At 44.6% G+C, this 25,495-nt stretch overlaps 1 protein-coding gene across 3 annotated transcripts in view; it reads right to left on the minus strand.

Annotated features, from left to right (window-relative positions):
- Nucleotides 1–72: 72 nt before the first annotated feature.
- pHCl-1 (pH-sensitive chloride channel 1) overlaps nt 73–25,495 on the minus strand; it is an 87,117-nt gene continuing 61,694 nt past the window's right edge. For all 3 annotated transcript variants that reach the window (XM_050178875.3, XM_050178876.2, XM_055071118.1), the window contains exons 7-9: nt 21,706–21,898; nt 16,279–16,510; nt 73–1,907 (exon numbers count right to left, since the gene is read on the minus strand). In XM_050178875.3, coding sequence (XP_050034832.1) covers nt 1,503–1,907; nt 16,279–16,510; nt 21,706–21,898 — 830 coding nt within the window. In that variant the 3' untranslated portion in view covers nt 73–1,502. The remainder of the gene's footprint in view (nt 1,908–16,278; nt 16,511–21,705; nt 21,899–25,495) is intronic.

A 25,495-nucleotide genomic window follows, 5' to 3' on the forward strand; every position in this document is an offset into this window, starting at 1 on the left:
TGGAAACGCCGCGCGTGTCGGCATCATTTACTTAGACAGTCGCAGGCTGAACTAAGTTCGAAAGACAGCCCGTTAATTCGAAAAATTGGTTTATTTCATGTGTTTATGCGAGAACGGAATTGCATACAAGAGTGGAAGGTGTCTGCCTACAGGAGAAAAAGATGCTCTATAGTTTGAAACCTCTGTAGAAGAAATACGGGAAAGTCGGTGGCCAGCGAAGAAGGCGGAAGAAGAGCGACGGCCTCGTCTGTGCAGAGTCTCCTTCGACGATGACGTTCCTGCCTAGTCGGTGTAAACGTCTTCTTTCTTTCTTTTTATTTTTTTTTCTGAGCCTCCTCTTCTTCCCCTTCGTCTTCTTGGCGCTTATAAACTTGGCTTGGCCCAGTTATTTATCTGCAACATTTATGTACCTTCTTTTATTGTCAACTTCCCCCAAAGCGGGCACTCAAAAAACCTCTCCTGCAGAAAGACGCGCGTTCGCCGACAAAGCCACCTCCGGGTCGTCGTTTGACCGTCGGTGTCACAACAATACAGTTTGTGACCGATGAGTCGATAACGTAACAGTATCGGTAAAAAGTCATATAGAAAAAGATGCACCACTCGCAGCACGTCGTCGGCGGCGGCCAGTTAACAAGCGGTCTCCCGGGAGTTTGGGGGAAAGCGCGGAGGCACGCGGGGAGATTGTCGAAGCGTCCCAGCACAACCCTTTTTTGGACTCAGCAAACAAACAAGGCACGGTGCAAAAAGCAGCGGGAAGTGGAGGTGGTCAGTGTGCAGGAGAGGACATCACAGACCAAGCGCGAACGCAAAGTGTTACTTGCTGCTGTTGCTGCGGCTGCTGCGAAGAGGTAAGAAGGAGTGATGCCAACGGGGAGCGGCGGTCGTTGGGTGGCGGTTTCGGCAGGGTGGTGGGTGGAAGGGCGAGCCTCTGGTTAGTTACGAGATATTTTTCTTTCTTTTGCTGTGTGTGTTTGTCTGTAACCTGACGTACGCGTATTATCGTTACCGTGTTACCGCTGTGCCGTGGCGTGGCGGGGAGCCCCAGCGCTGGTTTCTGACGTCTTGCGACGAATCATGGGTTAGAGATGTCACCTTGCGACATTCAGGGGTGATGATAGGCTAAACAGGCTGCACTGAGGTTACCCTTCTGCCGAAACCTTAACGCATGCAGGCATGTAAAGCGCAGTGAGACACCGAAATAAGTAGCATAGTGGTAGCATAAGCTTGCTCAATGAGTGAGTGCATCTGACATACTAACTTATGTGGTCGCGCGAAGAAGTCTGCATATGGGGACTGGTACGGGGATTGCAGAGCTGGGAAAAGTACGGGGTCAGTGTTGGTCCTGTCGCTTCGAGCATGCTCAACTTCAGCAATGCAGTAAACGTCTTGCACAGTTTTCTCGAATGCACCTTCACCGGGCGTCGCTGGTGGCTCCCCGCCACTCCTCGACACGACGGTACGACACGGCAACGATGACGCGTGCACGTCGGCCTTAGCGCCGTCTAGTATTCGATGAGTTTCCAGTTCTCCTCGGCCGACGGGCCGATCACGGCGTACGCCAGGAAGAATCCGAAGGTGAAGACTCCAAACAGGACGGGGAACACGGTACGCGAGAAGTAATCGATGGCCTTGGCTATGCGCGGCTTTGGTGGCAGCTGCCTCGGAAGCAGCTGCGGCCGCCGCAGCCACGCGAGCACCGAGGCGACGGCGCGCAGCCGCTGGCCGCTGCCCACGGGGCCGACGCCGCAGGACGACGCGGGCCGTTCGCCCCCTCCGAGATCATCGGTCGCGCTGACGCTGGTGTCTAACCCGGCCAGGCCCGGCGCAGCAGGCCGCAGCAGACTGTTCTCCTGCTCCGCCGAAAGGCCTCCCGGGCTCGCCCTGTGGTTTGTGCTTGGGTGCTGCTCCTGTGGCGGGCAGGGGCGGAAGTGGGGGGGAGACGAAGGGAGAGTTAGTCAACAATGCTGGTTAGTCACAGGTCACAGAGACACGCGTTTTCCCCTTCACATCATCGAAAAAAAAAAATCAGATACAAAGCACATATAGAAATATCTGTAAAGCGGAGTTTTTGGGAAGCGGTTAATCATATGGTATAAATTTGCCCGCCTCATTCTTGCGTCCTTAGCGTAAAGAAAACTTGCACGCACACATGTGCTCTCGCTCAAAACTATCTCGCCGTGCGCCGTGCTGATACGTGCTGTGCTACGCAATGTTCTACGTGCTGCGCAACTTTCAACTGATGTATTCACGGCAACCCGTGGCAATATATAGACAAATTTAACATTCACAGAACGCAGCAACAAGACCACTCATCAGCCTTGCGGGGCAACCACTTATAAAGAAACACTATCTCCGATTGAGACACCCTAATGGAAGTGTCACTAACACAGTCTTGGCCCTTCTTTCTTATATGATATGCCTCCATCAGTTCGCGTGCAATCTCGTCCTGGCTTCTCCCCAGAATCTTTGTCTCCTTGAAACGTGGTTTACAGGGGCAGGCATTGCAGTGCGCATGCAATTGCGCCAATTCTTGTTTTGCTAACTATTGTTTATGTTCCCTAGCTCGGTCATTGGTGCGAGGGCATAGCCGCGCCACCTTAAAAGGGGCTGAGATGACAAGGGGGACTCCACACTGCCTGCCACCTTCCTTAGGTTTTGAGTGACACTGTGAACATGCGGTACCACTTGAGGTCTTACGGCCATAGTAGTCGTCTTCACCCTTGCTTTGCTCCTAAATCATTTTAGCTTCTGCTGGAGGGTTTCCACCGCTGGCGTTACCATCGAGTCAGGGAAACCTGTCGTCTTAAGACGGGAAATCTGACTGTCAAATGCGAGCTGTAACCTGTGCACGTACGATTTCCGGAGAGCCGATTATAAGCAGAACATTGGTACTCCTCGTTTTCCAATCTTTGATTGGGAGGAGTCATATGGCATCAAACCCTTCTGTGCCCAAGGGAAGTCATGCCAGCAAGCGTGGCCTTTAGCAAAGGAAATGTTTAGGTCTAAAAGCGCAGGAAATTCTCAAGTGGAAGTTCGGGAGTAGTTCGTGATCCTAAAAGAAGGTAAGGCTGTGGCAAGAAGCATGCCAAGGCGTATGCCAAATCCAACGTAGGAGTTGTCTATGAAATCCCCCTGGCATGTGGCGAGCCTTATATACGACAGAAGGGATGGTGACTGAATGGTCGAGCCAGGGTACATGAACAAAAGTTGACTAAAGACGAATTGGCGCACTTGCCTACGCACTGCAATGTCTGCCCTGTAAACCACGTTCCAAGAAGGTAAAGATTATGGGGACAAGCTATATATAAGAAAGAAATGCCAAGGCTGTGTTAGTGTTACTTCCATTAGGCTGGTTCAATCAGAGCCAAGATTTTTTTTGATAAGTGGTTGTTCCTATAGGCTGATATGTGATCTTGTTGCTGCGTGCTGCGCATGGTATAATTGCCTATGTAGTGCCACGGGTTGCCGTGAATGACTCAGTTGAAAGTCACCGCCCGGGTCGTCGTTTTGTGTTCTTTTCCCCTGTCGTCGTCTTCCTTAGCGGTCAATGTGATACGCAGTAAACACCAACTAGCCCAAACTCAAGTTCTTCTGAAGCTAGTTAAGGTTGACACGATAATAGTATACTTGTGATTGCGACCCGAATTATTGAAGTATCGGACTGCTTTTCTGGGAGGCCGAGGTTAGATCCCATCATCAAGCACGTTATTGAATTTTATTTTATTTATGAGCTATTCGTCAGGGCAGTAGCACCCAGTAGCCATGGTCAGAAAAGTCCAAGAGGATTCTCAAAGAAACTTTACACCAGGAAGATATCGCGCTTGCCGCTGCTTTGTTCTTGCTCAAATTTTGTAGCAGCATCGCATCACATGGTCGAGATTGTTCAGTTGCCCAGTTTTTAAGAAATTAAGATAAGCGAATTTGTATTTATCTGCACACCATCATGATGTCCACATAGCATACTCCAGCAAATAGCGGAAACCAGTGTATAAGGTCAAGGTTTGCTATTCAGAAAATGACGACGAAAGTGACCAGGTAGCGTCATAGCCACCATATTTTGAACGCCAATTACCTAGAGGCCTACACGAAGGCAATTTGGAATGCTCTCTTTTTAGGCCAGGGATCAACAGTACCAATGTTATATTCAACGACCCGGACCGTAAAATTTGATATGTTGAGAAAAAACGCTAGTCTATCAAGACTTTCAAGGGGTGTACGGTAGCGCGACTAAAGGACGGGACAAAAGAAGACACACATGGACACACACAGCGCTAACTTCCAACAATGTTTATTATCGAAAACTAGGTCGTACTTATACACTCTGCCAACATGAGTCACAGCCACGTGAACAGATAAACAATGAGAGCGAAACATTTTTGTAAGTGATATGTTAAGCCATGCGCAAATTTTTTTGTTTATTCTTTGCACACAAAATGAATTGTTAAGTTGTGTTCAATCATGTATAGATGCATTTGGGGCTGTAATATTTAGTACGAAAGTGGGCACAACCGCTGAATATATTTTAGAACTTTTATACTTGTACATGAAGTCAACATTTGTGTAAAGAAATGACATTCCGTACCTTCAATAACAAGGGCTCTGCATAGGATTCTGCTTAGCGCATGTTTTAAGCAACCTGTACTTAGCTAAGCTAGACAGAGACCTGTGTTCACGCATCAATGATACAACAGTTGTTAAAATATTTAGATTTCTTGATTCTTTAGTGTTTGTCAATGTTAAGCTAGACAATTTTGACACAGCATGTACAGTTGTTAGTAATATTATACGCGAGTGCCTTTGTCCACTTGAAGTTACGTTCGAAGTGCCCATAGAACAACATATCGAGTTTCTTGATGTTAAATTTACCTTCGGTGATGATGTAACTTGCTGGTGCTACAGTCCCAGGACAAATAAAACGTTGTTGTCATATCATTCAGCCCATTCTAAACTGGCAAAAAAAGGAATTGTGAAAATGTGCTTTACTAACGCACTTACTAAATCATGCCATCATTGCACTGACGAAGCCTTCACACAACAGGCCAAGCGACTACATGAAGCAGGTTATCCCAATAATGTTCTGGCATCAGTTGCACATGTTATACTTAGGCAAGTGCAGCAATCTGGAACTTCTGAACGTGCGGAAGGAAATAGTAAACGCCAGAAAAAAAGATCAACAGTTATACGTTATATCCACCGGTTGTCGCACGACCTGAAGAAAATTGCCCGCCGAGGTAACACTGATGCGGTTTTTTTCTGCACCTAACAAACTAATCAGCTTGTGCAGGAAAAGAAAACCAGAAAAGAAAGAAAGTGCTCCTAGCTGCCAAGTTAAACACAGGAAGAAGTTTAGAGATTGTAAGACGTAAATTATATGTCGTATACCCTTATCGTGTCGGAGGTATTACGTCGGACAGTCGGGCAGATGCATTAATGATAGACTGCGCGAACACAAAAATAAAGTCGAGAAGGTTGTATCAGATGGGTATCTCTCCCTTCATTGTAAGCAACATAAGTGCTCCCCTCTCTTCGAATCAACAACCATTACTAGTAGAAATAAGTGCGAACTCACTAGACTTATAATAGAAGCCGAGCAGATTGATGCCCTAGGACATTCATGTATCAGCAAATCGTGACTGGCTCACTCTGAAAAAGAATTGAAATTTTTGCGCATGGCTTAACATATCAATTACAAAAATGTTTCGCTCTGATGGTTTATCTGTTCACGTGGCTGTGACTCATGTTGGCTGAGTGTATAAGTACGACCTGGTTTTCGATAATAAACATTGTTGGAAGTTAGCGCTGTGTGTGTCCATGTGTGTCTCCTTTTGTCCCGTATTTTAATCGCGCTACCATACAGCCCTTGAAGATGCATTACCAACCATCCTACATGCATCCCTCGTGATCTACCAAGACCGTAAGTGGCTGCAACAACGATTCATGCCATGATCAAGAGATGCAGAATTCCTTGCCACGAGGGGCGCCCGCCACGTGATTCTTTAAACAGCATGGCTATGTTCACATTTCAACATGCAACAAATTTGATAAGTTTTGTTGCATTAAAAAAAAAAAACTTAATCTGGTGACTGTTCCGTTCCAATTATCGATTTTGTCGTCACTATTTTAAGAAAAATTGGCAAATATAGCAAGTTTTCAGAAAATGAGACTATTAAGTTTACAACTCTGTAACTGAACAATGAAAAACGATATCGATTCCGTGTGTTGCATCTAATAGCACATCTAAAGCGGAGAAAATTGATATATTACACATGAATCACAAGAAAATTTTGCAATATGGAAATATAGTTTTTGCAGAACCCTTGTACACAACGTAACCAATTCACGTAAGGTATAAATTGATATATTGAATTTGTCCTCTTTGAATGATCTAAAGGCTGCCGTTTACATAACCGTGATAGGTGTTCTTAATGCAGAGCTATGAATTTGTAAACTTCGTGCTTCTATATATTTCGAGATTTCGGGTATTTGAAAATTATTTTAAAACAACTCATGCCTTAAATTGAAATTCCGTTACCAAAAATCAATAGTATTTAGCTTCTTCTATCAATTGCAACAAATGTCCAGGGGTTATCTCTGAAAAGCGTTTCTGCGTTTTACATGTATTCGAACAGGCCACATCGGAGTTGGGCCCGAGCTAAAGCTTCTTAATATCATAGCTATGATAGCTAATAGCTATCATAGCTTAATATCTTAATATATTAGATATCATAGCTTAATAGCTATGCCGAAATGCAAACGGCAGTTCATGCGAGTGCGTACTGTCATATGGCGACGCAGTGACGTCACAATGATGAAGGCAATGTTTGATGTTTGTTGAGGGAAGACAGTGATAAGACAGTGAAAGAAAGTGATAATGGCGACTATTACCGGCACCTTTCATTCCTGCGCTTTGGTCCTACGAAAGCTGGCAAACGCACGTGTTCTGGCACGTGTTATAGGCAAGGCGACGCTTGCACCAGTTGTGTCAAAGAGCCAGTTGACATCGCCGAGTGAGAAGTCTGCGTGCATTTGTGCACTAATGGTTAGAGTATGGGGCTGTTGTGATTGGAGAGCTATATTCGATTCAACACCGATGTGCACAGCTGGACACGGAACAAAGGATGGAAAGAAACGACGGGGGCAAGCGCTTCTTTTCGTATTTTGTAACCTGTTGCGCTGTGCCCACCACCGTGGATTGTCAACTAGCGCAGTCTCACACCTTGCTTAGATCGCGCAATTGGAAACATCGTTTCTTTTATTTAGTGTCTGTAAGCTACTGGTGAATACTATGGCAGGCACGGTCCGCAAGGACTGGGAGAGCTGGCAAAGAAATCTACGCGTGAATGTGGGAGCCCCAGTACGCAAGCCTACCCACAGCTTTAAAGTGGTGTCGGCCTTTGAAAACAAAGATGCCGCCGACAACTGATGGGCGAAACTTCGCCATCCTGTGCCTAGAATCTATCTGCACTCATGAATGCCGCTGCACATAGAACGAATGACCATTTCCACAAACAATTGACGTCTTTTTTTTTCTTCTTTGTAGTCGGCTATCCGCGCTTGGCCATGCAAGTGGTCTGGGAGACCGTCTTGCCAAAGATGAAATCAGCGAGAAGAGAAGGGTGGTCTCAGCCGAAAAGGAGACCGGGCCCTAAATAGTGCCCTACGTCCCTAAGGTGTCCCGCAATGTCAAGAAGGTGTTGGGAAGGTATAGTACACCTGTGGCTCCTTCGGCGCCGCACAAGCTTGCTGGCCTGCGCATTTTAAACGAGAACAGGATGCTTGGATGCCAGAAGAAGCACGCCGGGCAGTACGCGAAGTGCACAACTGGCACTGTTTACTTGGTGATGCTTTCATGTGGGAAGGCATATATCGGTAAGATTAGACGGTACGTTAGTGACCAAGCATGGGAGCACGAACTATGAATTAAGAATGCTTGTTTTCTATGATGTGCACTTCAGTGACGTAAGTTACTGTTGTAACACCCAATTTATTTTTTTTACTACTGTTGAAATTATCACTTTTACCAGTTTTCTATGAGTGACATTTAATCGGGGCAATTTACTGTTGTAACACCTAGTTTGTATGTTTGGCAACTTATTATTGCTGTAACACCCAATTTTGTATTTGTGGTGTCTTAAATCCCAATATGTCACGGCCTTATATCCAACAGTAGGGTAATAAAAAGAGAATGAGCGTCTGCCTGCACATTGCGTGGCTCGCCGGTTTGAACCTCGGTTTCGCGGGATTAAGATTCTGGGCAGAAACAAGGAAACTACTGCACGCCAGCCCTAGGAGGTCTTTCTCACCAGGGAAGGAGGTACGGGTAACGCGAGCGAAGCGTGTGTGTGTCCGTTTGGAAGCCAGTTGCGGTTTGCTTATTCTTTTTGTTTGCCGTGATGAAGCTGTGCGCATACAAATTTATTGTAATATTTTGTTTTTGTTTTGCACGGTTCTCTAATAAACCACTTGCCATTGCAGCGCACTACTACGAGCCGGAATGGTCCGATCATAAAAGATGACGACGACGCGACCAGCACGCGAGCAGTGGAATCGGCGGAATCGGGAATCGGCGGAAGAAATCACAGAAATAATTGTTAAAATTAAATTCAGGGGTTTTACGTGCCAAAACCACTTTATGATTATGAGGCACGCCGTAGTGAAGGCTTGCAGAAATTTCGACCACCTGGGTTTCATTAACGTCTACCTAAATCTAAGTGCACGGGTGTTTTCGCGTTTCGCCCTCATCGAAATGCGGCCGCCATGGCCTGGATTTGATCCCGCGACTTCGTGCTCAGCAGCCCAGCACCATAGCCACTGAGCAACCACAGCGGGTGAAATTATTGTCAACAGCATGAAAAACGGTGGCTTGCCCAGTCCGATTGCCTGGTGTCATGTTGCCAGGGTGTTTCCTTTAGCTGCCCAAAATTTTTAAAAATTGCCTGTGGCAGATATCACAATGATAGCACAAGATAGCCCTCGATTTAAATTATTCGATAAGACAGCCATTACTTCCACAAAAAAATCACACCGCCTATTTGAATATTTATTATGTTAGTGTTAAAAGCTTCTTAGTTAATTACTTTACGGCCCGTATTTTAATATACGAATTTTAGTTGGTGAGTAGGCAAGGCATATCGACGTGGCACAAGTTTTCAAGACTACGCCAGTTTGGAGATATTAATTTTCAAATTGCCTGACAAAATGCATCGGAGTTTCAGTTACTTTTTTGCTTGAATGCATAAGAGAGCGTTTTCTTGAAAAAGTAAGCTCAACAGCGGGGAGCACCTTTACCGCAAGTTTGAGGGTGGAAATCTCGAAAGCGGTGCCATCTTCAGAATTCATCTATGTTGATATGTTTTACATGATAACTAAGTACAATTAGTAATAGAAGTATATGCAGTAAGTAATTAAAATGTTAATGAGAGTAAATAAGTTAATTGGTTAGTTAGGGATCTCGATTTCTCGTAGAAGTAATGGACGCCTCATTGAGTAATTTAGGGCAAGGATTATAATTGCACTAACTGCCACAGAACATTTTCAAAAAATTGGTGGCAATAAAAAACTATTTTGCCTGCGCATAAAAGACACTTTGTAGGGTATTAAAAATGATAGTGAGATAGAGTGTGTTCTTATTACGTTGCTTTCAGTCAAATAATGCCATTGTGCGATGAAGTGCCAAGCGTCGGGTCATCATCATCGACTTCAACAACAGACTTTTGCGATCACAATGCAATTACAGCGACGTTGTTTCCTTGGCACACTTCATTAAGAATTACAGTTGCCTGATAAAAAATTAGATACTTGAAACATTTACTCACATATGACTCACTCGTTTGAAATCTTGCCGGCATATAACGTTTTCGAGCACTCGTTACGGAGTTTTTGCAAATGCCAGCAATTTATCACATTTTACTTCGCCAGAAAATTATCAGACATTTTACTTCGCCAGAACATTGGCCATGACGTGTCCCCCTCCCCTTCCCTCCTTCCCTATCTTTTTTCTCGCTCGCTAACTGTGGTCTCAATGTTCTGTATATTTTTCCCAGGGCAGGTGGGTAAATTGTGCGCGGCGAATGCGTAATTTCTTCAGCGTTTAGTCCAATACGAGAGTGGCGTGTTGATTTTAAACTTTACCTTGCGTGCACCACTGCTGCTTGTCTGCGTAGTCCACTTAACACACAGGGAGACGTGTTTGCTTGAGCCATTGTTGTGCGCCATTGTTCTTAATCTCAGAGAGTTGAGCATCAGCATTGCCTCACATGGCATATCGTATCGTGGCATAAGTCCTAAACATTAACTGAATTATGGGGCTGTAGGTAATTCAGTTAATTATTACGAAGTTGTATGTATGCACTGCATGCACCACGTTTCGCTGCATAGCGAAGGCGCTCCTGTTCCACGCGACACTTCTTTCGGGCCTGGTTGTTGTCGACGCTGAGTGCAAGCTTTGGAGCCACTTCTTTGTTTGCGTGTTTATGTGCTCCTTCTGCGTATCTGACCAGCACGCTGTTGAGACGCCAGCTCCAAGCACTCTCTCAAACCTAATGGGCGATTGTAATGTTTGCACTATCACAGCCCAGCACGTGACTTCCACAGCCCATCCTCTTCATTTTTGTCGCCTAGAAAAGCAAGTACAGCATGTGCCATACGCACAAACTGCGCAGCCCGGGCTGCGGCGGCACCGGCCGGGTTTCGCAGAGGCTAGCGCCATCTTCTGGTGTTGCAAGAAACCCCATGGGCACGCGCGGCAAGACCATCACAGCAGCGCCCGAAAAGTCGGGAGAAGGGACAAAGAAATCTTCGCTTTAATATACGTCAGGTGCCTTGTTTGGTTCATCGTGACCAATAGAGAAACCTTCTGAAAATCTCGCATAATACATAAAAATAGAGGAAATGAAGAAGGTTCAATGATTGATTGCAACGCTTTCACGCACTAAACTAAGCCCGAAACATAAAACTTTCGCCACACAGTACATTAAACATGACTCCCTCCCTTTCCCATCCCCTGAATGTGAACTCACTCAGTGTCATGCACAATTCTTTTAGGACTATGGAAATCATTGCGATTAACTACCGTGGGGCACTCTGGAATGCTTTAATGAGTAATTTTCTATCAAGGCTATAAGTCATCTACATGCATTTGATTTAGAATTTTGATTGGCCATGATGGTCCCTTTCTTTTTGCTAAGTTTGATCTTCGTGGCGTTTGCAGTTATGCAAGGGAAGCGAGATATTTTGCGCCGCTGGTAAAACAGACTTATAATGCTCGAGAGCACCTGCATACGTAATTTACTGCAAAAACCACAGTTGACCCATACTCTTTGAACTTTGCCTACGCGTTACGCAGAATATGCCCTTGACTTTAACCCACTGTCTTGGCATAACTACAAACGCTTCTGAGATAACACTTAACAAAATAGGGAGGCTAATATGGCAACTTAACATTCAAAGTTAAGTGCGTGTGGATTAAAACAGATTTTGCAAAAACATTGTGAAGCATGTTTGGAAAGTATTATGGGACTGTTATCGTGTACGTTTCGTAATGTCCCAGAGAACTTCTACGTGATACCAAGTTTGTGTTGGGTCAACACATGGGACACGTTAATGGTAATGTGTACACAAAGTTCAAGCTGTGTAAGTTAATTACGGCCAATCCAATAAATTACGTATGCAAGCTCTGCGGAGAGCTACAAGTGTGTTTTACGAGCGCGACGAAATTTAGCGCGCTGCCCTTGAATAACGAGAAAATCCTCCGAGATGAATTCTAGGGAAAGATTGGGCAGAACGATATTTCGAAAATGTGTGCCAAAGTAAATGCGTGTGGATCAAATATAACCTTTGTAAAAAAAAATTCTTTACTAAGTGCTTGAGTGCGTTATACGTACATTGGACGCTGTTGCCCAGTGTCACGGAAAAAAGTGGAAATTACTTCTAGATCACATTTACGTGAAAAGGGGTTGTCTGAAGATAATGTACCCCACGCAGAACAGACTACATCACTACATGCCTGACCTATACAAAACATCATATTGCGAAAATTGCCATAGCACATTTGACGCTATTGCCCAGTGTCACGGAAAAGAGTGGAATTACTGCTAGATCACATTTACGTGAAAAGGGGTTGTCTGCAGATAATGTACCCCACGCACAACAGACTACATCACTACATGCCTGACCTATACAAAACATCATATTGCGAAAATTGCCATAGCACACTAGACGTACATCACTTGCTCTGGCCGTGTGGTCGGACCCACGCAAACAAGGATCAAGACTCCGCCAGGCTACAAGACGCATTACGCAGCACGGACCTGGCGGAGCAGCTCTGGGCTGTCCAGTGAGCCCACGATGCGTCCAGGGAGTTAAAACTCCCGGTCCCAACGTGGGAGTAGCCCGCTCTATGGGACCATGCGCCCCGTAGCTCGCAGGACCTTTCAATAAAGTTACTCCATCCATCCATCCATCCATCCATGTTTGGCAATACTTTAACGCTTGTAACTTAATTAGGAGCGTTGAAAATTATAAGCAAACCTTCACTTCTTTTCTTCATATTCAAGCAATATAGTAGGCTTCATTGGTGTCCCCAGTGAACTAACTGAGGCACCTTATCCATATTTGGTGAAACTCAGGGGTGGGTTATGGGCGGTATGTATGGGAACTTAATGTGTCTGAATTAATTGCGGCCTCTGCATAAAATTACGTATACAAGCACGCCTGAGCGGTAAAAGCAAGTTTTATTAACGGCATGAAATTTTACCCGCTGACCTGGGCTAACTATAAACGTCACCAAGATCAAATGTAGTGAAAATCGGATCAACATTATTGCCAATCTTCTCGCAAATAAGAGCGTGTGTGAACATGTCACTGCCTTTATAAAAGATGCTTTAAGAAGTGCTTGAAAACATTAAATGGGACTGCTGTCGGAAGCATGTGGAAGTGTGTGGTTTAACTACAAGTAACTGAAATTCCTATTGTAACTGCTCGAAATAAACAGCTTATCTGAAAATTAGGCTGTGATTCTGCTGGGCAGCACGAGTCTGCTGGCATTTCATATGGGCTTGCCTCCTATAATTGTTAATGCGTGATGTGGCAATCACTTAAGAAAGTTTGGCCGCTGGGGCTTCATATGTAAGATAAGGGAATGAACAACTGATTCATGATGTGGTGAGCAATAAAATCGAGCCTCGTTTAGCCTGCCTCGCCGTGTCGTGAGGATGCTCCTTTTTGCGAGTGCCAGGTCAATTCTTATACGGGCACGCATAACCACTTTTAATAGGCGTAATATGCTAGAGAAACAGGAACGGGCCTTGGTCGACCTTACGACGGGTGCCAGAACTGAGTTAATGCGCTCAGATACGTGGATGAAAACAACACGCACAAATTTCACAATATGAATGATGACGCAGTGCGTTTCATCTCAAATAATTTCCAGCATAAGCCTGCACTACTGTTAGGTCATTTTCATATGACAGTACGCTGTCTTATATACACAGTGCTTCGGAACTCAACTGAAATAAAGATCCTAAAAATTGAAATCATTTCACCAGCTGTCAATGAGCGAAAGATAGAATTTCCAAAGACGAATTCGAATAACTGGGCAGCCAACTTGCAGAACTCACGAGTGTATTACAGGGATAATAAGAAGCATTGAGGCCTGTGCTGGCGTGCTTACTAAAGGTCTGAGATTTTGTGTCATGGAACGCAAATATGGTGGCTAGAATGACACAGGTGATTTCTCATGGACCAATGATCGGCTCTATTGGGTAACTGAGGAAGACCCGCTGATGTCGTGGGGACTATAGACGATGAAGATGTCGCGGCGATCGGCCTGACGAAGACTTCAGCAGGAAAAGCAAGGAGAGGCCCGAAGACGAATGTGTCGAATAATATACTACAAGCGCGATTCATACTGTGTCAATGAAATAAAACTGGAATTGGTGCCTACAGATGCTGGCGGATAGGGTATACGAGGCAAAATTTAGGCATCAGCGACGCTTTCAGACGTGTATTGGCCCTAACTACTCTAAAAGTTGGACTGGTACAATGTAACCATTCAATTCAGCTGATATTTTTTTTTTATATTACTATGAACCACGACTCGTGACCGGTCGATTGCGGTGACCTGCTATAGGTAGAGCGCCATTCGGAGTCATTTCCAAAATGTGAAAAGCAAGCGAGTTGGAACTGAACCGTTCGATTGTGCCAGTCCTGTCACGGAAACACCTACGTGATAAACGACGGAGCATACTACGGAACTAACATCCCAGCCCAATTGGAGGAGTTCTCGGAAGCCGAACTCGACGGCGTGTGTTGTCTGAGTATTTAGGCAGCGTAGTTCCTGGGGGTCCCAGTTCCAGCACTCTCCTCTTTAAGAGGAACACTCGGAAGGAATCTGTAAGAAGGGGCGTTATAACGTAAAGCTATTTTAAAGTGTTTCTATTCCATCTCAGTCCTCCATGATTGGTAAAAAAATGTCGGGCCTACCCAAGCTTTGCCTGTATGCCACGTGACGTCACGAAAACTGCCAGATATATCAATCTGACACAACGTGTGCACACTGATGATGCATGACTAGACCGAGCAAAAGAAAATTAATTATTTCCGATTGTACGACTTTATCGCCATTAGCCTTCCGCGTTTGGTCAAAAGCTTTCGGGCTGCGCACACTTCACCTGTCTGCCTCGTGACGTCCCAAAATCGCGAAAACTCACTCGTCAAAGTGACGTGGGTGCTTTTAGGACGCCATAATACGGCGAATAAAAGTGAATTATTTTTTTTAATACTCCAAAAAGAATAGAAGATGGCTGCCTACCAGTCAGTGTGGCAAAGTCTACTCGCAGTTGCCGCGGAAAATGGATTTATTCGCGTATAATAATCATTTTTGCGTGACAATATAACGTTTTCGAGCCTTTTCAACCCATACACGACGTCGTATTACCAACTATTTTTCACTGAGGATCAGTTTTAGCGGCATTTTTAGCCTTTCGTAGCATGCTCCCGCGATCTTCGACCAGCAACCTCAAGCTAAGTAAGGGGAAGCGGACTAATTGCAGACGCTGGCACCACCCTCCTCATCCTTCGCTGCGCTAGCACGGCCATACTGAAACCCCCTCCAGTTCTGCGTGCTCCTCGCCTTTTGTCAGCCAATTAGATAAAAAAATCTGTCAAGGTTAGCACTACCAGTCGCTTTGAAAGTAAACAAAAACAACTTCCTATAAACGAGAATAGCATTTGGTTGGGTGGTGCAAACAACGCTGCGAGGCACCACCCGATGCTTGCGTCAGCGGTTACGTAAGTCTGACAGCATGACGTTGAAATGAAAACAGAGTGAAATAAAAAAATTATGGGCCTTTACGTGCCAAAACCACTTGTTATATATGCGATGGTGCTTTCTGTAAATGCGACATGCCAACTCCTGGTTGCTTTGAGTATACAGGTCGGCAGCAATAACAGAAAGATTTCAAAGAGAGAGAGAGGGACAGACAGAATTGGCATTTTATATTCAAGAAAGGAAAACTAGTTAATTACGGTAGAACTCTCTGTCTGTAAGCTAAGCTTGTAAGGACTCGTTCGCCATATAAGCACTCAAACTATAGACATGCGTGGCAGAAGTATTCAGGCCGCCTGTGTCTAAAATCAAATGTCAGAGCTCGCACCTTTAGAACGAAGCACGTCCTTAGAAGCATGGACAGAATCGTAAGAATGCATAGAGAGGAAGCGCCATTTCATAACAATAAGTGATAAGTCGATTGTAAGACATTATGAAATGAGCAATCTCTAAAACCTAAAGCGCTTTGAGTGATTAAGTTATGTAGGACTGTGAGACCTGAGAACAATACCTGAGCTGTCGAAAAAAAGTGAAAGCTGCATTGTTCAGTATAATCTGAGGAGCAGCTTCGTTTACCCCAGATAATTTCTCTCCGCCATATTTTTTTCTTTTCTACGTCACTGCTTGAGCTGCACTTCAAGCACCCCGGCTTGACTTTGCCCCCCGGCTTGACTCGAGCTGTTATTTGTTGCCGGTATTAGAGCCATCCACGATTACTGCCTATAGCGGTTGGAATTATAAAAACTCGAATGCTTGAGTGGAATTTGTCAACCCATTGAGACTACGAGCTATGCCATAGTGTATCGTGTGATATAGATGATCGGCTTCTAGCTGCCGAAGCGTCGCGTCTAAGTCAGACACTTTCGAACGCAATAGCAAGCAGCTTGCACCAAAAGCTCCCGCGTAACATGTGAGATCAGACAAAAGCCATCGAGTTAGTGTCGAGGGTGTACCTTCATCTCGAGATGCTCGTGCCTCAGCGGAGGCACTCGCAGCGGCTCAGCTGAGGCCGGGCGACTGGGTCGCCGAGCGGCAGCAGCCGCCCTTTTCCTGAGGCCCAGGTTTCGGTACAGGTAGTTGACGATGATAAACTCGAGCATGGACGCGTAGATGAAGAACATGCACACGCCGTCCCACAGGTTCATGGCGGTCAGGTTGGACACCACGGGCAGGGTGGACCGGAAGCTGCGCACGCACAACATCAGTGTTAATTTGGGAACACTGCAACATAAAATGCAAAGGAACAACGTATGTCGAATCACAAGCAAAAGTTTGCAAAGCAATACTGCGGCGATGTTATTTTCTGCGCAGCCCGATAATGTTGATCGAAATGCAGTTGTAGAGCCGACGTGTGTGTGTTCGACCAGTGCAAAGTATTGAAGCAATTGCACTTCGAGAAACTGTGTTAAAAAAATTATTTATTTATTTATTTATTTATTTATTTATTTATTTATTTATTTATTTATTTATTTGTGCCGTGTTTTCCAATCCATTGCTCGCTAAAGATCAATATCGTCACTCCTGCGTATGTTCTTGCGGCTTCTGCGCCCATCATTTCTGTGCGAGGTGGTGCACCCTTTACAGGCAGTCGTGTCGACCGATGCTCTCGTTGGGAAAGGTGAGGATTTCATTATCGCGAGTAGCCGAAACAGGAGCTGTACCCGTTGCAGATCAATCAACTTCGGATGAATGTTATCTTCCGTTGGCCGCGATGCGCAACGATAAGCCTCTTTTATTTGGCCAACGGGCATCATTTTATCAGCCAATAAACGCGCGCTGATAACTATATCTCGAAAGAGAGACGAGAACATGGATTCGTGTAACTGACAGTGAAGGGATTGGTGGTAGTTTGCTGTCATATCTATATCAGGTGAAATTCAGTGAGACATGGTTGGCTCCCAACGAATCCCAAAGTTTGACTTGTGGAGTCGAGCCAGTAATATAGTCATATTTTCATCGCAACTACAACAATCCTCTTTACGTTTGCAAGGCCGCATCAGTGCTGTCGTGTACACAAATTTGAAAATAATACTTCCACTGCACCTGGTGGCAAAGTACGATTTCCAACTGCACATTATGTTTTACTATATACACTGCGGCAGGTTTACCGTTAGATAAAAAGCATCTAGTTAGCACATCTCATGACCAGTCGCTAACACATACTTGCACATGCATGAGAATGGCATCATTTGTAGCGCAGTGTGCGGAAACCTAAAAAAAAGTTATTTTTATTGAAAACAATTTTTTTTTCGTTCACGTAGCGTTCATTATAGTGTTAATATTACTAGGATTGGATGGGCAACATCTCTCGCTACTGATATCATTCGTGCGCCGCAAAAACCGCGGAAATAGTATCAACGAAATATAATTTTGAATCCGAGCCAGACTCCCGGGTGTTTTTCTGGCACCTAGTGTAAGATGTGTGCGGAAAACACAATAGAGCACGAGGTGCCGACAAACAAGAACCGTGCTCGTCGCTTTGGCACCGATAAGAAAACAATAGCTTTGTCCCGAGGCACGAACGCTTTATTTACTTTCGCACTTGAGCGTTCCGCCACCGCAATGAGAGGGCAGGAAGGATCCCGGCTATTTTCATCCGTCCCTCTCGCGGATGAGTGGGCGGAGCTCGGCTCTATTGAGGGCGCGCAATCACGTGATGCGCTTGCCGCGAACAAAGGTACGGACCGAGACGCGAATTCTGCGAATGCACCTTGAGAGTAAAGGAAGTCCCACTATTTGTGATCATCTACCTGTTTCATACTGTCTTTGTGCACGGTAACCTTAATAATTGTGTGGTTGTTCCTCTAAACAGGTTCGTAGGTCACTGGGAGTCCAGTAACGTGATTCACTTGCCATGAACAAATCTGTTGCCCGGGACGTGAGTTCAGCCGACACTGACAGGGACACTTGTTGCAATGTCCTTCTAAATGACTCCCATAGCCATTCTTTAGGTTGCTGTTGTGCTGACGAGCTCTTTCATTGAAACACTGTCCCGTTTGACCTATATAAGTTTTTCCACAGCTCAGCGGTATCTGATAGGTAACGTTGCGCCTGCAATCAGTGAAACGAGATTTATGATTTGTGGTGCACAAGGGCTTTTCGCGCATTTTCATACGATTACATATCGAGGAAAACTTGCGCGGGGCACTGAAAAGCAAGTTCGCAATAGGTTTATTGGAAACTTTCTTTAGATTGTGTGAGATCTTGTGCAAGTATGCAACACGTTCGCTGGTCTCTTGTCTTTATTCTTTTCTTTCTGTGATGGTTCGGAACTACTTATTTTTTCTTTCGGCAAGATGGCTTTGCACACTGAAGTGATTACAGAACGTGCAAGTATGGCACGTGCTGCCATACTTGAACAACTTGTCACACAATCTAAAGAAAGTTTCCGATAGACATAATGTTAATTTGCTTTTCAGTGCCCCGCGCAAGCTTTCCTCGATATGCAATCGTATGAAAACGCGCGAAAGGCCCTTGTGCACCACAAATCATAAATCTCGTTTCACTGATTGCAGGCGCAACGTTATCTATCTGATACCACTTGGCTGTGAAAAAACCGATATAGGTCAAACGGGACACGTTTCAATGAAAGAGCTCGTCAGCACAACAGTAACCTAAAGAATGGCTATGGGAGTCATTTAGCAGGACATTGTAACAAGTGTCCCTGCATTCCCATATTTGAAAAAAAAAAACAAAATAATATGGAAAGGAAAAGGTAAGAGGAAAAAGCAAATAATAGAGGCTTACTACATTAGGAATGAAGGAGATAAATGTGCAAATGCTCCCTCTTTTACCTTGTCGGGAAAAGGAATAGCCTTTTTGGATGAAAGATTATGATGTTGCTGATTTGCAGATGTTTTTGCGACTGGTGTACGCATGCCTATGCTGAAAAAGGTATAAAATGGCTGGAGAATTTCAAATAAAATCCCAGTTGGCAGTCTGCACTTGTCTGAGGTATTTGTTTCCTCGTTTCCTGGATCTGTTCCCGCTGTTCAACCTCAGATCTAAATATCAACCAACCCTCATCAAGATCTTAGTAATGCAATTTTTCCTTTAATATTGCCACAATGGCCATCTGGCAGTACTTGTATCCTGCCGCCGTCCCTGCTGACGGAATGCACAGTGTCGTGTAGATAGCGTGAATAACATGAATGGTGTCTGGCATGAGAAAGATATAGTTTAGTATAGCGGGACTGTTACGCGCCCGGTAATCCTTGCCAGCTTTGCACATTACAGAAATGGAGAAACAATGGTTTCGCCATCGTCAGGCTTTCTTACACAGTGCTATATTGATGACTTTTTCATTTGGAAAGACAAATGATTCATTGAGCATTGAAGTCACGTTTGTTTGATTTAGTTCCTAAAATAAGAACTGTTTGAACTGCGCTTGAAAGTGCATGGATTCAGAGTCCCGTCGCAAGTTCTGACATGTGGTGAGCGGTCGTGTTGGTAGCAGACAATCTCAGCTGCATCTCCATGAGGGCATTTACGACTTTTGTTTTTATCCAGCAGAACACGCAGGACTCACTTGAGGCTCGACAAAATAGCGACAATCAGCATTTACGAAGTGCGAATTAGCCTATAGTGGTTCTCTATTCTTTTGCAATGTATCTCAGCGCACTGCGGTTGCGAAACTGTTACAGCCATGCTAATGGTTTGCTGGTTCGATTGTAACCACAACAGCAACAAGCTCAAAACGAAATAAAAATCCCTCTTTTACAACAAAATATGACGCCATCTGGATTGCGCAGGAGAGAGCACAAGGCACTCAGCGCCCTCTACACCAATATGGGCCCCTTTTAAGCTCCGTGGTTCCGCAGCCGTTAGTGCCCGTCTTTTTTTTTCTTTTTTTTGTAAATTAAAGAAAGATTGAAACAATTTATGACCTGTTTAACGGCAATTTATTGCATCCAAAGATCGAATAATTTTAATAACTCGCTTAAAACTGAGTTTTTTAGCACTTCAAATTCACTTAACGTGATGGGTCACGACGCATTGTACTGAAATATCCACGCGGTCCTTGTAGTTTGCAGTTCCTAGAAAAACATTCAGCTTAAAATTACCCATAGCTCACGAAGCGATTCTCATCTGCATTTAATCAAATTTGTAGTTTTCCTTCTTTCCCTTCTACACCTGTCACACTTGATCACATAGTATACCAGTAAAATTGATTTACTGCATAGTACATACTTTATAGTACAGTTTACTGTGTAAAATAAGTTTACATTAACTATATTGGTTTTAATTCAGTGGAACCCCTATGCGCCACAGTTTTCATTCCAGGAAGAGCATGTTAATTATGTTCAATGTCAGGAGGGTCAAAGAAGAGATCGCGCCCGGCTTAGAAGCCCTTCACAAAGAATCATTACTGACTGTGCGCGCAAGCAACAGCGTTCATTTGGCACAGCTGCCAAAGCGGCAGCGGCATTAACCAAAGTAGCTTTATTTCGTATGAATTGTTTAGTGCAACAATGCAGAACTAGCATCTAATATAGCACAAATAAGCGACATAACCAACCAGGTTTCATTCTTGAGTCTGCTGAGTCTGCTGAGTCTTGAGTCTTTCATTTAGACTGCTGGGTTTACGTTCTCCTACAATACAGTTTTGGTGGTTCCGATATGAACACACTATTTGTCAGTGTGATGCAACAACAAGAGCCAGCCGAACAACACAGAACATTTACTACAGGCAATTTGTTGCTGAAGGAACCGGAAATGTTGTTGGACACGCGTTGTCATAGGCTTTTGAAGTGTTTAAGCGAAAAATCGTTTCTGTACAAGCTGCTCCTATTTTAAGTATAGCACAAGCACACTGCAAAACTGTTTCTTAGACACAGTGCTGAGAAAAATTCTATCGCCACACGTTCCAATAGTGCTAAGTTATAAGAAATTGTCAGAGACAACAACATGCATCCTGATGAAACCATAAATAATCTGGCACATATAGCTTTCGTTTGGACAGCCTTGACGGAGGAAATGCTCGCTTTGTTGTGCAATCTAGGGATTTCATCGTATAATGGTAGGAGCGAAAGGACCATCAAGGCCTGGCTCATTTATGACAGTCAGTATTTGCCTGGCTTCTATTTCCCGGCTTGGAAGTGATAAGCATTTGAGGCAGGTTCGACTGCGGGAATTGCAAAGCGTCTGAGCAAAGTGCCCTACAACAAAACCCAACCATGCTTTCACAACATCCGGCACGTACTCGCTAATGAGAAATAAGTGTAGGTCCTCCAAGCAGGCTCCTCGGCGATGTCGATGACCTACAATGCATACTGCTAGAGTGTTTACTATCCACAACTCAATTCTGCGGGTCAATGGGCCAAGCCGGAGCAGAATCCGCGTGCCCATCTCAAGTGTCGCGTCGCTGGTTATTCACCCACCTGTTGGTGGTAGTGCAAAAGTTGAGCATGGTGGTGACGCCGATCATGACGCGGGCCGGCACGGCGTTGATGTCGAGCCAAAAGCTGATGAAAGAGCTGGTCACCAGCACGATGCCCGGCACGAATACGGTGCTGATGTAGAAAGACTTGTCCCGCGTGAACACCAGGAGCACGCGTAGGCAACTGTAGTTTCCTGTGCCAAACGAAGACGCAATGTGAGGAAGCACTGGATGTCGCGCTTGGAGACCGATTAAAAAAAGACAAATTTTAAAGGATAGTGGTTCTGCGATCTGTTACAGCCACCGAGTTCAAGCTGCGCTGTTCTGAGAAACTTGAGCGGTAATGGCGCCAGATGGTTCGTCATGCAAAACAAATCAAAATATAAACTTTTCTCTCTTCGTAGCATTACAGGCAGTAGCATTGGCAAATGTTACGTCAACCCAATGTAATGAAAAATATAATAATGCCAGTAATGCTGTCTTCTTTCATACAAGGATGCACACCTCTCTTTCATGTTGGCGGCAGCACGATAAGCCGTCCGTTTTGAGACAAATATGCTCCTGTCGTACTGATAGAGCTGGGTTTAATGTTCAAGTTGAACTTGCAGTGTACCAATTGGTAACTTTGTATCCTAAGGGGTGGAGACAGCATTAATATATTACCGCGACAATAAAAATAAATAACTCAATTTATTCGTAAAACAAATTTTGAAAGTAGAAAATGGGTAACGCATGGATAGTTAGGAAAAAAAATATTACTTCGCCATGTCCTGTGTTAAGCAAGTAGCTCGTACCAGAAATAGCTCTTGTCCATACATATGCAGCTAGCGCAAATTGTCGCATGCGCCTAATTTTACAAACGTATATGACAGTGGAGGCCTGCACAGTTAACAGATCACCATGGAGTTTTCTCTATATCAGCTTTGTCACTCTGTACAGCGATTATTATATAATAAAGTAACCGATAACGTAATATTGCGTGTCTAGCCAGTATGTAACAAAACCACTTACGTAGCAGCTGAACGGCTCGTTAGAGCAGTGAATACCGGCTCTCGAATTACAACTCGGTGGCATATTCATGTTGCTACTTCAAGCAGCCCCACATGACATGTGCCGTGTTATCACAGTTAACTAGAGGTTGCAGAAAAGTACTACTGTCAATGCTTGTTCAAGGAACCTAAATGTATGTAGCGTGCTGTTCAAAGACATTAAGCACTGATCCATCTGCACAAAACTACGCAGTCAGGAAATCACTCAATAACTAACAATGAATCTCCGTTTGCTTTGTTATTTGAACGCTATTGTTGAGTTTGGCCCTGCTGCATCAATAAAAAATAAAATAAAATAAACGTAAAATTAGCTCAATCGCCTAGTGAAGTGCTTAGTGATCACTCGGACATCTACCTGCTGCGTTTGATCTTGAACTTTTAACATATTCATTAAATTGCTTTGGTCTAATTTCAGATTCTGACGTAGTAACTTTTTAGATATGTTCAAGAAGATTGACGCCGTGTTTGATTCTTTCCTAATCATGATTCGCTGCCTACGGCTCGATAGGAGTGAGCGACGTCGTTACGTTGCTGAACAATCTTAATGTACAATATGAACCAACGTTTTCGGGGTTTCCCGAAGCAGTTTATCGTATCAGCCACTGTTATTACAGCTACCTTATAAATCCTCCAGTAATGATTAATGTATTTTTTTTCTCTTGCTACTGCGCGACCTGTCCAATTCTTCCCAGCTGTTGTCTGTTTGTGTGTAAGTGATAAAACTATACAAAGCCACAAAGACACGCTTGCAAACACAGAATGTTAGTGCCTGCTGTCACGCTACCGCACAAAAGGAACACGTGACCAGGTAACGCGACTCTAATCCGTTTGTGAGATCATTCATGCGCTGCAGATACGATTGCAGAACTATACGGGTTTTTGTACGTGAGCAACAGTTCTTATACTAGTTGTTCATATTTCGTCAGAAGCACAAAATAATAACGGTGAAACACAGTTTTAGAGGTTTTTTAGTGCGTAAATCTGCAGGCCGTAAAATAATAATAATAATAGTGCAGAAACCGTCAACGATAAGTGTAAGTGTAAACGAATAGCTGAACCCTTTCAGAGTTTAAAACATTTCGCTTTATTAGAGAAACCATATGCTAGTAGGGGTCATTTAAATGTTGCAGTGAGGATATTTAGGTAGCGTTTATTGTTTCGTAGCTTAATTCCGTAGAGAAGAGGACCATTAACGAGCACAACCCCGATTCGTGAAACGTGCGTTGTCTCCAGTGGCGCGAGCACCGGCGGGCAAGGCGACTCGTAGGCCTTCAGACAACCCAAAGCTTTAGCGAGGGCAAGTGCGTCTGATAGAGCAACAAAAGTTGCCGCTCAACGTCGAGCGTGCTCCACAAGTGTGTTGCGCGAACGCACGCGCCGTTTGTACCGGTGCCTTTGTGTGAGTGGTGAAAGTTCAACCGCCAACCACCACGAAAACGGGCGAAAATGTCAAAGAAAGGTATTCGCTCTCTAAAAGTTGGTAGCCTTTACTTACGCCCGCTTAATATATCAACTTCAAGCATAACCAAGAAGGAAACGGCATACAGCCACGCAAAACGTAGTTTACTTGACGTTGTCGCAGCTGATTCTGGTGCGCCGCGCCCAGTTTCCCACGGCGATTGTACTAAATGTCTGCATGGGCTGGTCGCTGACATGCTGGCAGTAGTGTAGTAAAGAGGAGGGGAGGGGGAGCGTGGGCCCCGGGTACCAGGTGCCAGGTTGGAGGGGGGTGGTCAAATATCTCTGGAGACCCACCTCTTTCCGCCGGCTTGATTAGGCGTAAATGGTAAAGAATACTCCGGTAACAAGCAGCCCGCACTCATTTACCCGATGTACCAGATGTGTAGTGCCGCAGAATTGTCGACTGCTGCTTTATCAACATCCTACGCCATAATTGCACGAATGTTAGGGCTAAAAATTTAATTCGCTAAGTGGTCGCTAAACTACTCGCCTTATCGGAACGTTTAGTGCGCGGTGCGCTCGTATGGTGCGCTCATGTCCCACCATGGTTTGTGTGTTGTCAGTATGTATAAGCTTCCATTTATCAGTTTTGTATCGTTTGTATTAGTTTTGTATCAGTTTTGCGGTGTTGAATAAAAGCGCTGTCACAGCAAGTCATAGGTAACCGTCTCTGTCATTTTATTGTTGTCACGATGGCTTCTCACAGGGCGGGGTATTGAGCCCTATTCTCTTTAACCTAGCTGTGGTTGGCCCTGCTGAAAAGACAAATCATCTATCAATGTAGGCTGATGATATTTGTCTTTGGTCTTCTGCGGTGCCTTGCCTTCGAGTGCGCACAGAAATTCAGCGGGAAGCCCCCCGAACTTGTTCGTATTTCCGCAAACAAGGCCTTAGTGTGTCCATCGAAAATCGTTAAGTCCATCGTTAATCGATAAGTCCATCGTTAATCGAGTTTACGCGCAAACCCATCGCACCGTACCTGGTTTCTCTCAATGGCCAGGGTATCAAATACCAGAAGTCTCACCACTTCATAGGTGTGATTATTGACAGGGACCTTTCATGGAGCCCCCACTGCATCTACCTGAAGCGGAGACGAAGTTCGATTGTACATATAATGAGGTTCCTGTGCGGAAAAACCTGGGGCACCTCGGTACAGTCGATACAGCAGCTGTACAGAGCACTGTTTCTGGGGTTCTTACGGTACAGCTTGCCAGTTTTGGCGAACCCGTCTAAAACAAACATTCGTATCCTCGAAAGTTCGCAAGGCCAGGCTCTAAGGAT

Source organism: Dermacentor andersoni, chromosome 5, assembly GCF_023375885.2.
Source record: "Dermacentor andersoni chromosome 5, qqDerAnde1_hic_scaffold, whole genome shotgun sequence".
Classification (NCBI taxonomy): domain Eukaryota; kingdom Metazoa; phylum Arthropoda; class Arachnida; order Ixodida; family Ixodidae; genus Dermacentor; species Dermacentor andersoni.